Source organism: Myotis lucifugus, unplaced genomic scaffold (assembly GCF_000147115.1).
Source record: "Myotis lucifugus unplaced genomic scaffold, Myoluc2.0 scaffold_38, whole genome shotgun sequence".
Classification (NCBI taxonomy): Eukaryota; Metazoa; Chordata; class Mammalia; order Chiroptera; family Vespertilionidae; genus Myotis; species Myotis lucifugus.
The window spans coordinates 3,451,208-3,464,164 of NW_005871086.1; the positions used below are offsets into that span (position 1 = coordinate 3,451,208).

Here is a 12,957-nt window from a genome sequence, read left to right on the forward strand (position 1 = left end):
TTGAAATACAGCATCTTCATTTATACATTATTATAAAGATGAAGGGAAAAGAAGAGGGAGTAATACAACTATATCAAACTAAAAACTTTTGTCTAGTGGTAAAAGTTCAATGGTGGGACCTTTATATTATTACAGTTGACATACAATATTATATTAGTTTCAGGTGCCCATCATCGTGATTTGACATTTATGTAATTTACGAAGTGATCACCCCAATAAATCTAGCACCCATCTGACGCACAATGGTGGGGCTTTTTAATCTTCCACATACACAAAATGAAAGAGGTTTATTTTTAAGAAGTTTCAACTTACTATTAACTTCAAGTAAATGATATGTTTATGTGGGGCTTTGAAAAATGTATAAACCTCCCCCCCTATTTCTTTCAAGAACTCAGAGAAAGGACGCTTAAAATTAGCTTAATCCCTTGCATTTGTCAAAGATCAGCCAATTAGCTTACTGGGGTAAATTATTGAAAACAAATCAAGGCGCTTCATCCCCCACTCTTCCCATTTTTTAATGTAAATATATTTCATATGGTCAAAATAAAGTGTCTTGTCTCTATCCTGTCAGTAGTTAAGTAATCAGAATGAACTAATTGCAGAATACTGCCCTAAACCAATAATAGGCAACTCTTTAAAATAAAACGCGAAAGTGCAGAGGGCCCAGCAGCATCCAGGATGGAGAAACCCAGGCCTCCTGAGGGCTTCTCGCCTCCCTCCCAGCACAGACAGCCACGCAGGTTCAGCCGAGAAGAACTGCAGAAGCTGGAGAGCTTCTTTCAGAGCAACCAAAAACCATCCGTTGAGGAAAGACAGGACCTGGCGGCCAGTTTGAAATGCGAGCAGGACCGAGTGAAGTTTTGGTTCAAGAATCGCCGGGCCAAAGAGGCTAGGTTTCGGAAACAGTCCAGGCTGCAAGGCCCGCAAGCCAAGGCTGCGCCCCAGGACCCCGGACCCTGCCCGCCTCCACCTGCACCTGGGCCTCCGCCTCTGCCTGGGCCGCGGCCTGCACCTGGGCCTCTGCCTGAGCCTAGGCTTCCACCTCTGCCTTCAGTTGTGTCTCCGCCTAGGAGGACTCGGACTCCACCTGTGCCTCCACCTCCACCTCCGCCTCCATTTGTGTCTCCGCCTAGGAGGACTCGGACTCCACCTGTGCCTCCACCTCCGCCTTCGTTTGAGCCTTGGTCTCCACCTCCGCCTCCATTTGTGTCTCCGCCTAGGAGGACTCGGACTCCACCTATGCCTCCACCTCCGCCTTCGTTTGAGCCTTGGCCTCCACCTCCGCCTCCATTTGTGCCTCGGCCTCCACCTCCGCCTCCATTTGTGCCTCGGACTAGGAAGCCTCGGACTCCACCTGTGCCTCCGCCTCCATTTGAGCCTCATCCTTGGTCTCTGCCTTCGTTTGAGCCTCGGCCTCGGCCTCAACTCGTGTCTCGGCCTCGGCCTCGGCCTCCACCTGCACCTACAGGCCCTGTGTCCCCGAAAAGACCCTGAGGACCCTGAGTTCTCAGAGGACCCTGAGTTCTTGGAAAACCCTGAGGACCCTGAGGACCCCGAGTTCTCGGAGGACCCTGAGTTCTCAGAAGATCCTGTGTTTCCCAGGGCCCCCCGTGTTCCCTGGAGGATCCTGTGCTCGCCGTGGACCCTGTGTTCTCAGAGGGCCCAGGTTGCTGCAGCGCCCCTCCTCCCTGTCACTTCCCAGTCGCAGCAGCGGCACCCAGTGTGTCCAGCCACAGCCAGGCCTGGTGGAATTGTGTGCAGGGCACCCAGAACATAGTCCAGGCTGCACCAGCCCCCGCTCCAGCTGAGCCCCCAGTCTGGCTTCAGGGCCCTACGCCAGACCCTGTTGGGACCCCTGATTTCACAGAGCTGCGCTCACCCTAAGACCCCTTGGAGGGACCCTCCTCCTCCACCACCTGGGTCCTGAGAAAGGGATGACTTTGTGGATTAGAAGGACTCAGCGCCTGACTCCATACGGGATTGTGTCCCCGCAAAGTACTGTAGATCCCGCCGGTGCAGGACGTGTCTGGCCTGCTTGGTGCGCTCACGCGGGTGTGGGAAGCGGTGACTGCAGGTTACGCTCCTGCAGCATGAAGGAACCTCCATTTACCCAACTTTGGGAGGCGGCATTGCTGTGTTCACTGTGAAGCCACCCGGAGTCCTGCAGCTTTAATGTCCCCGCCGCATTATTTAGGGCACCCGTGACATTTCTGCAGGTTTTCAGGTCTAGGAGCAGAGCTGCTGCTCATGGTGGATGTCCACTTTAGTGGTGCTGCCCGCAACCTTTCCAAAGGACCTAGACCAGCCTTGTAGGCCATTTAATTTAAATTGCATTAAATCCATAAATGTTTCTGGCGGGAACTGACATCTTTCTACACTACTGAGCTTTATAAACTAAGTGAATTATTCCTTCACTTGTTTGTTTACAAGTCTTCATGAAGTGTTATTTTAATCATCAAGGTCTTAGGTATATATTTGTTTAGATTTACTTCCAATACGTTTTTACTGTCTGACATTTTGGGTGGTATTTTAAAATATGTCCATTTTTGTAGGATTCAGTGGACATATTATTTTATCAGGGACCTGACTCAAATTGTTAAAATTCTATAACTTTTTGGACATTGTTTGGGGCTTGATAATTTTTAATTTAATAGAGTGCATGGATATCTTGTAAAGTAAATAAATCAAATAAAACTCGAAAAGAAAAGCAATGCTAAAGGTGAAGACTATCTCCTATCAGGTCATCTCCTCTCCCTCTCTCATATTCTAGAATTGTGTAAGATTTGGGAATTCATGTCATGTGTCCTCTGGCAAGGAGCCAATGAGTCTCTGTTCCAGCATCTGGAGCCAGATGAATATCCTGGGGAAGATAAATCTAGCAGAGGCATCTGGTCACCTTAGTCCTACCTTCACTCCAGGTGTGAATTTGTTTTAAAAAATCATCTGAGACATAGTACAAATAATTGCATTTTTGTTTATGATCCCATTTAGTAAAACAGCTGGCCTGTCAAGAATTCAGGAATAAACACACGCTTCTCAATATAACAGTAAACTTAGTTAAGCCATCTGCTGGCTTAGTGGCGGCAGTGCCTGTAAACAGTGTGGATGGAAGGAAAGATCAGATCCCCATTAGATGTGCCTTGCTCTTGCTCTTGTTTTCCCTTTTCCACAGGGAATTGTAAGTTCCAACTCAGTAGTTAGCATTGTCTTCTTCCTCACATGACTCCAGTATCCAGGCATTAGATGCTTTGTGTTAAATGAGAAAAACTCAGCGGAATAGTTTGTCCTAAAGAAGGTCTTTTGTGAAATCCATCCAAAAATCCAAAAGTAGGAGTGATATCTGTTTGTGAGTAAATTGGGTTACCTGAGGTGAAGCTGAGTCACTAAAGCAGTAAGCCCAATCGAGAAGAGAGCCACCTGCAAGGACTTTAATGTGCATTCTGATCTCTAAAAGCTGGATTAGCATTGAAGAGAAAAAATCCAAAGACCCTTGGCCCATTAGCATTTTAGCAATTGTTTTGGGGTAGCTGTGATGTGGTGGATAGAGCCCAGTCTCAGTTCTTCTCTGCCTTATCTCAAATTTACTGAGCTGTAAAGAGTTGATATATGGTGCCCAACATGGGGCCTGAGTGTGGGGGAATTGTGATTGTGGGGTAAAAGGAGGCTCTCTTGAGGCACATGCAGAAAAAGTAAAAGTAAGGTAGGGAGCGAGGATGCTAATTATGGAGTATAAAACATGGGAAACTCAGGATCCCAGGAAGGGGATCCTTAAAAACAATGCTTAGTGAGCATTTTTAAATTTCTTAAGGAGAAAATAAGTGGTAGAGAAAATAAGCAGTAGGGTAAGAAAATATAGAAAATCCTATCTAATAAAGAGGGAATATGCTAATTGACCCTCACACTGTCACAAAGATGGCAGCACCCACAGCTGAAAAGGAGGGAATATGCTAATTAACTACCCCACCCTCAAAGATGGCGGTGCCCACAGCCAATAAGGAGGGAATATGCTAATTGACTGCCCACCCTCAAAGATGGCAGCGCCCACAGCCACAAGATGGCCGGTAGGGGAGGGCAGTTAGGAGTGACTGGGTCGGCAGGGGAGGGCAGTTGGGGGCAACCGGGCTGGCAGGGGAGGGCAGTCAGGCATCAATCGGGCTGGCAGGGGAGTGATTAGGGGGTGATCAGGCTGGCAGGCAGAAGTGGTTAGGGGCAATCAGGCAGGCAGGCAGGTAAGCAGTTGGGAGCCAGCAGTCCCGGATTGTGAGAGGGATGTCCGACTGCCGGTTTAGTCCCAATCCCACAGGGGTCCCAGACATCCCCCGAGGGGTCCCAGATTGAAGAGGGTGCAGGCTGGGCTGAGGGACAACTCCCCCCGCCCCATGCATGAATTTTGTGTACGGGGCCTCTAGTAAGGTAAATAAGATAGAAAATATGAAAGATAGAAAATAAGGTAGAAAATAAGAGATAGAAAATAAGATAGAAATTGTAAGATAGAAGATAAAAAATAGGAGATAGAAAATAAGAGGTAGAAAATAAGGTAGAAATCTCTCAGGTTTTGTTAAGCTACTGTAAAGCAAAAAATGGCTGTGGTTGTTGTTGTTTGAGGAAGTAACTTTTATTTCTGACACAGAAAGTGGGCCTAGATTGTAAGCTCTTGCGGCAATTGCATTGTTTCTGGGCTTTGGTTATTTCTGCTTGTATGACGTGATAGCTCCCTGGAACTTTAGGTTCAGACTCAGAGTTGGAGGTCTCCAGCTCTGCAGGACTGAGGGCTGCTCACTTACTCCATGCAGCCGCGGCTGAATAAGCTGAGGAAGGGACCAGACTTACACCAGTGCAGACGGGGCTAATCTGACTGGGATTGGTGCCGGCTCAGTTCCAAAGCCAACAGTCCAAGCAGCCTGATCCTCAGAATCCAGGGGCACCATCCTCGCATCGACAAAGGAGAAGACAATGAAGACTACGCAAGGGACCAAGGGACCAACATGAGGTCAGCTGAAGAAGTTAGCAGCAGAAGGTAGAAAAGCAAGAAGTGGAAGCTACTCCCTCAACCATGTTTCTGGCTATGCTAGTGTTGGTAAGCTGCCAGTTTTCTGTAAAGTCTTGTGCAGCCAAATCTGAGGACTCTCAGTAAGATATACTCCAGCAGCAAAAGAAACTTTTATTTTGTAGAAATCATTCGGAAAATGTTAACATATCTGTAGTTTGGTTTCTCTTATTGCTGTGTTTCATTGGCATTGTTTTGTTATTTTATTAATAGCCAGAAGTTTGTTCTTGATGTTTTGGTTATGCTGCATAATTTGCCTAGAGCTTTTGATGGTGTAAATGGAAGTGTTTAAAAACAGGGGAAAAAGGGGGGGAGAGATGTGAAGAGTGGCCACAGTGTTTGGACAGGTACAAGCCTCGGACTAATGAGAGGGCATAGTCCTCTCATGGCAAAGCCACATGCAAGTCCTAGCTTGGGGGGCAAAGCCCTCCCAGTACAATTATAGCCAAAGGCTATAGTTGTAAGCTTGACCTTATGGTCTGAACCTGTGGTCCCACGTGGCTGAGTGATGTAGGCTGCAGGAGGTGCAGAAAGTAAACAAAGCTTGATCAGGTGCATGTAATAGAGTAGATTCAAAACCCACAATAATCCTGTAACCATGCCCTTACTTTGCCTCGTGGAATCTGGCTATAAAATGAAGACTGTGCAGGCTGTGGCACTGTCACTAGCTCTCCATCAGAGAGGACAGTGCCCCACCCAGAACAGCTTTTTTTCTTTTGTCTGTCTTTTCTTAATCCTTCACCGCCCCCTCTCAGGGTCACAGAACCTGGCTGAGCTGGCTCAGCACATATGGCGCCCAATGTGGGGCTGAGCATGCCATAGCCGTGCCTGCTCTCCACAGATATAAAATTAAATGATGTAATTAATGTTGAAGCACTCATGACTTTGCCCCCACAGGACATTTGAAAATGTCTGGAGATATTTTTGATTTTCACAACTGGGTGGTAGGTGGTACTCCTGTCATCTTGTGGGTACAGGCCAGGGACTCCTTCATGTCCTACAATGCACTTGGCAGGTTCCTCCTCCTCCAACTGTCCTCAACTGTCAATAGTGTGAGGCTGAGAAATCCTGTCTAGGTTCATCTTCTTGGTTCTGCTTTACTCAGGAAATCTGAGAAATGAAACCTTTACTGAGTTTCCTGAGTAGGTAAATGATTTAGGGAGGGGTGGGTACAGGATGTTGGGGAGAGCAGGTTCAGGTGTTAATCTGAGTCGCTTGTAGTTATATATGGATCTGATTGTCAGTATTCACTGGCCTCGGCTCCCAAGTTGGTAGATGAATAGAATAGGAGGACATGACTGCAGAATTTATAGAAATAGTTGTATCTATTTCAAAGGGTTTGGGTGTCTGGTCATAACCATAAACTTTAGATGGGGTGATATAGTGGTGCGATATTACTGTGTTATGTCAGTATGTTGGGTTTACAAAGACTCTCCCAGCTCATTTAAGTAAAGAAGAGTCATTTCTTAAAAGTTATGCTTAATCTTAAGGTACAAGTTCTTGTTTTGGTTCTGTCACTGGAAGAACTTTGGAAACACTGTCTGATTCCAGACTCTGACTTTTATGGATGTGCCTAGAAACAGTGAGACTAGAAGTGATGAGACAGAATGATTCAGAAGATGGTTAGTGATAGAATGGCTGAGCTTAATATGAAAGGGAAGCAGATATGGAGCAAGGGTAAATATTAATGACTAATTGAGGAACACCTAAAGGCCTAGAGAATTGTTGACCCAAGGGATCTATGCGTAAATGTGCCACAAATCATGACAGTTCCCTTTTGCCTATGAGAAGCTTCTGAAGTGCCTTATATATAGAATCTTTGTATATTTCCACTTATTCCCTCTATCCAGGTACCTCTATTTTAGCTCCTGCTGTTGATTCTTAACTACATTCTACCTCTCTGCCTGTGACCTTTAACTGATGCTGCCACTAGACCTCTACTGGCTCCGATGCTTGTTTTGCCCCTAGATATGTGCCTCATTCTGTGCCTTGCCTCCCCCATACACCCACAACCGCCAAGGCCAGACTCTGATAAACTCTAATGGTCACAGCTGCCTGAGCACACCATAGGCTGGGGAGGGGGGTTTTCATGTGATTAAATAAGAGTGACCAACCCTGGAGAATAGGGATTAGGGAAAGGTCTGAAAGGCAAAACCTCAGGATTAGTAAAATTAAAATTTTGGTAATCCACACCAAAACTTCAAGCAAAATGCTGTATTTCTAGCACTATAGAATCTTAAAGATGTTTGTGTTTTGTAACATATAGGAGCAACAATGCAATAACGTTCATAACAAATGTTCTTTGAATGTAGGGATTGAGTCATATTTTATCTTACTCCCAAAGACTAGCACATTGCATGAAACATGGTAAGCTCACAATACACATTATCAAATAAAATCCATTTCTACCTTGTGTTTGTGTCCACTCTGAATTATGGAAAGATTAGGCAAGCTGATGAAAGAATAATTGCATATAAAAAAAAAGGTTAACTGTGTGTAATAGCTACCTATTCTTATACTGACAGTCCTCGGGTTATGTTGGACTTGACTTACATCTTTACCTGGTTATGTCGCCATCTCCCATTTATTTATTAAAAAAAGTTCCATCATTTCAACATATGTACATAATATGTACTTTATATTTTTTATTATTTATTTACCACAAGTAAAGGTCAGGAATTGTTATTTTTCTTTTAATTTTTTTTTTACTGTTTAACTTCATTACTGCTGTGTACGTGCTCCATGTGAGTGACATAGGTGCTTATGTAGGTGGGTTCTGACTTACAGCGAAAATCGTGTTACATAGTGCCATAGGAACGGATCTCCTGTAGCACCTACTGTATTCTTTTTTTTAATATCTTTTTTTCTGTATTGTGAAGATACTCTATTTAAAAAAATTTTTTTATTTCAAAGAGGAAGGAAGAGGGAGAGATAGAAACATCAATTACGAGAGAGAATCATTGATCTAGCGCCTCCTGCATGCCCCACACTGGGGATGGAGCCCACAACCTGGCATGTGCCCTGATTGGGAATCAATCCATGACCTCCTGATTCATAGGTTGACACTCAACCACTGAGCCACACTAGCTGGGCTTATATTCTTTTTTTAAAAATATATATATGTTTTCATTGATTATTTTGAGAGAAAGAGAGGAAAGGAGTGGGAGAGATAGAAACTTCAATTGGGAGCCCACAACCTGGGCATGTGTCCTGACCAGAATCAAATCGACACCCTCTTGGTACATGGGACAACATTCAATCAACTGAGTCCCACTGCCCAGCTCTTCTTACATTCTTGAAGAGGGGAAGACATAAATGAGCAAGGTATGGCTTCGAATAATAAATTCTCACTACCTATACAAATCCAGGAAATCCTGGAGTCAATTTTTGGGGGGGAATACAGATATTATTGGCCATTCTTAGAGATAGGACTTGAAGTAGAGAGGGAAACAGTTTTGAAATTGTTAATATCCAAGATATGACTCACCAAAATGCTTTGTTCTATTGGCATTGTATACACGTAAGATGCTTCCTGGAGATCACAGGCCTTATGTATGCACATGAACACAGACACCTAATACTTGGATTGCAGAATGTTTGGGGACCAGTCCTTCATCTACAGTGAATGTCACCTTCCCTTCTAAACACACATTCACTCACTCATTCACTCACACTGTTACACACAGATCTCTGATCCATTCTGGTTCAGGAAGGGGTACACAGAGAGGTACCTTACTATCAGGTTAATGTAACAGTGTACCCGACTGGTTATGTATAGATGGCATCTTTTCATTTGAATTGTTTAAAATATACTAGCACAGCTCCTTAATTTATATTAGATACTAATTACTTTTGAGTCACGAATCTCTTTGAGAGCCTGATAAATGGTCCTAGCAGTTTTGGCTCAGTGGTAAGAGTGTCGGCCCACAGACTGAAGGGTTTCAGGTTCAATTCCAGTCAAGGGCATGTACCTGTGTTGCAGCCTTGATCCCCAGCCCTGGTCCAGGTGTGTGCGGGAGGCAACCAATCTATGTACCTCTCTCATATCAATGTTTCTCTTTCTGTGTCTCTCTCCCTCCCGTCCACTCTCTCTAAAAATGGAAAAAAATATATTCAGGTGAGGATTAACAGCAACAAAAAGCTACGGACCATCTTTCCAGAAAAATGAACATAAGGGTTCAGGCACAATATTTTTCAGGCTCATAATTTCAGGAAATTTATAGATACTTCTGAAGAAGAACCTTAAAGGTCACATTTTAAAACTCTCTGGAAAAGGAATTGTGGGAAGAAGAGGTTTATGAAGTGAATAATCATTCCATAATCAATGCCCTGATGTTTATATTTACAACAGGGGCTGCAACTCAAATGTCTATGAAGGTCAGGAAGGAAACCTAAATGAGTGACTCAGGGAGAACCTAACAGAACAGGGAATGCTAGGGATGTAGAGACCAGGTGGTCTTATGCCCCTTGAAAAGGCAGCAGCTACTCAGTCTCAACCACTTGTTGGCATGTAGGTTCAGTACTGCCAGATTTTAGATTTTTTCAGAAATGCAAAATTTTGGATTTTATTACATTTCCTGATTTTTAGCAGACTATGCAAGCAAAGAAAACATGACTAGACTTCCCTTAATATTTTATAAAAATTTAAATGTACAAAGAATTATACAGTGAATATTCAAATACTCACCACCTAGTTTCTACAGGAAACATTTGGTTATTTGCTTTATCACATAGTATCTATCCTTTATCCATCCCTTTACCCATCCATCAGTCCATTTTAATTTTTATGCATTTCAGTGTGAACTGGGAACATTAGTACACTTCCTTTGAAACACTTCTGGTTGCCCATTTTTAAAAATCTCTAGTTTCATCTATTTTTATACATTTACCTATACGTGAGTTATCATGTATATGTGTGTGTTTAAAATTAAGCTTGTTATTTTTATACATTCTGAGGTATGAAGAGGTTAACCAGTAATGCCCCTGTATTGCTGTGGGTAGAACCAATGCTTGATGGTGTTTCACAGGAATTGTCATGTGTTGGGGTTGAAATGGGTGACATGGGGAATGATTTGAAAGTTCAGAGTCCATTTTTAGCCCAGATCTAAATCTGGGACTTATTCTTTCTGCCTAGATTTGCAGAATAAAAGCAACCCCTTCATGGCCACAAAGAGAATGCAAGGTGCTGTATGGGAGGAAGACAATGTAGAAGAACTCAGCTACTACTGACCTCATGCCAAAGGGTCCAGGCTAAGGAGACAGAGAGGGATGGGGAGCTGAAGGCCCACACAATCAGACAAGCTGTTACTATGGTAATTAGTGGCAAATATCCTGCTGATTACATTGAAAAGAAGCAAAATCTTCATTAATTAGCAAAATATACACAATAACAATTAGTAAAATGTGTATAATTACACACCGATGGTATCTTTCTTCATGCATTGTGCCAAGCAGAGTACTAAGAGCTTTGCCACATTTTAATATTTTTAATAACAGAAAAATCAAATTATGAGGTAAGTAGGAAACTGAGGTTTAGAGAGATCTTCTAGTAGTATATCAAAAATCACACTGTTGGGAAGTGGCAGAACTAAGATGTGACCCTTAGTCTGTCTTGTTCCAAACATATTCTCCTTATCACACAATTATACTGTGAATCCTCTAAAATATTTCAATATTGAAAATAAGAGCCTTGGGAACAGAATATGACTAGGATCAGCTACAAAACTTGTGGGGCCTGATGCAAGTTTCATTGTTCATAAAGTATTAAGAATTTCAAGACAGAGAAAACAAAGCAATAAACAAAGTGTGGGGCCATTCTTTGCATGGTCCCTGTGTGACTACACAGGTTATATGCCTATGAAGTTGGACTTGGATTACAATATGGAACTGAAACCCACAGAAGGTCATTTACAGAACATCACACACACACACACACACACACACACACAGGAATTTAACATAGACCAGAAGAGAGAACATATACAACCTCAGAGCCCCTTTAGTTAGCCAGAACTGGAAATTTATATAGGAAACACACTTTATTGTATTTGTAGTTTGTAGCATATAGATTATACAGTAAAATGTATGTAGAACTCAATGGGTAGTGTGCTTTCAATCTTTCATGACTTATCTACACTAATAAAAGAGAAACATGGTAATTAGCGTACGACCGCTACCCTTCCCATTGGCTAATTAGCGAGATATGCAAATTAACCACCAGCCATGATGGCGGCTAATTTGCATACTGCAGGCAGGGCCGACAATGCCAACCGCCAGCTCGCCTCCATCCAGGGCTGGTGGCAGAGGTCTCTGCCCTCATCCGGGCCTCCCATGGGGAACCCGGGGCTGGCGGGTGGGACCCTGGCAATCGGGCACCCGCTCGCCCTCATCCGGGCCTCCCACAAGGGACCCAGGGCTGGTGGGTGGGACCCTGGCAATCGGGCACCCGCCCTGCCCTCTTCCGGGCCTCCCACGGGGGACCCAGGGCTGGCGGGTGGGACCGAGGTGTTCAGCACCCGCCCTGCCCTCATCCGGGCCTCCCGCAGGGAACCCGGGGCTGGCAGGTGGGACCGCGGTGTTCGGCACCCGCTCCACCCTCATCCGGGCCTCCCGCGGGGTCCTGGGGTTGGTGGTGGGGCTGCAGCTATTGGGTACCCGCCCGGGTATCCCGTGCTACCGGCCGGGCAGCAGCAGCGATCTGCCCACTGGCGCATCCCATGTGCTACCCAACTCGGGCGGGCAGGTCGCGGGCATGCCCGGCAGCCTCAGTCAGTGCCTCAAGCCCCAGCAGCAGCAGCAGCAGCAGAAGCAGTGGCAATAGCAGTGGCGGCAGTGCCCCCGACCTGCCCGCCCAGGTTTGAGCGGCCCCAAGCGGGCAGTGCTTTCCATCAGCCGATGGTTGGCACACACGCATGCAGGTGAAATCACCAGCGCCTGCTTTCCACAGGCCTGAGCCCCTCAGGCCTGTGGGAAAGCAGGCGCCCTGAGCTGGTGATCCCAAAGGCCTGACAGCCAGGCAGTGGAGGCCGTGTTGGGACTGGGGAGTGGTGAGCAGGCAGAACATGGCCCTGATTGGGCCAGTCGCTATGACGCCCACTGTAGCCAGCACACCGCCTGATCAGGGGGCCAGCAGCCAACCTCGCAGCCCCTCCCCCCTGCAGGCCTTCCCCTGATCAGACTCTCCCATCCACATGGAGAGCAGGGTGCTCAGAGCCTGGACCCTTCCTGGCAGCCCCGAGTCCCTGGGGTTAAGAATTCTGATGGCCCTGCCCAGAGAGTAGAGGTGCCTGAGGGGCAGGGACAGGGACCACAGGCCTCCAGGGAGCACTGCAGAGTTGGCAATGAGAGAAGAGGGCCTGTGAAGGGGGAGAAGGTGAAGCCAGTGGACATCAGCCCAGAATCCAGCCCTTCCCCTCCAGAGGCAGCAGGACCTAAACCCCAAACCCCAGCCAAAATTGGAAGAGCCTGAGGGAGCTTCAGGAAACTCTACGCAAAGCTGCACATTGAGAATGAGAGATTTCGTGAAGCCCTGACCCATACCACACTGCGGCTGGAGCAGCTCAAGGTGGAGCTGGAGCACGCCATGCAGAGGCAAGAGCACTTTGCAGAGAGGTCGGCCATCCTGCAGCTGGCGAGATTTGAGTGCAGGGCCCTGGAGTGCAAGGCCACTGAGCTGGAAGAGGAGCTGAAGGGCCTGTCCAATCTCCGAGCTGACAACCAGCGCCTCAAGGATGAGAATGTGGCCCTGATCTGTGTCATCAGCAAACTGTCCAAATGACCCCGGAGGACTTGCTCCTGCACCCGCATTTATACAGCTGCTTTTGCCACATGCACCCCTTCCCTGTGTGAACATGAGTGATAGGGCTGTCGAGGAGTCTCTGAGAAGCCATAACCTTCCTTGAGATCTCCAG

At 46.0% G+C, this 12,957-nt stretch overlaps 1 protein-coding gene across 1 annotated transcript; it reads left to right on the forward strand.

Moving 5' to 3' along the window:
* Positions 1–678: 678 nt before the first annotated feature.
* On the forward strand, positions 679–1,494 carry LOC106696962 (pollen-specific leucine-rich repeat extensin-like protein 4). The gene has a single exon (XM_014454769.1). The coding sequence runs from the start codon at positions 679–681 to the stop codon at positions 1,492–1,494; it is 816 nt and encodes a 271-aa protein (XP_014310255.1).
* Positions 1,495–12,957: the final 11,463 nt, after the last annotated feature.

What these genes read in the sequence shown, in the direction of transcription:
- LOC106696962 (XM_014454769.1), top strand. Translation starts at nt 679, where the DNA reads ATGGAGAAACCCAGGCCTCCTGAGGGCTTCTCGCCTCCCTCCCAGCAC.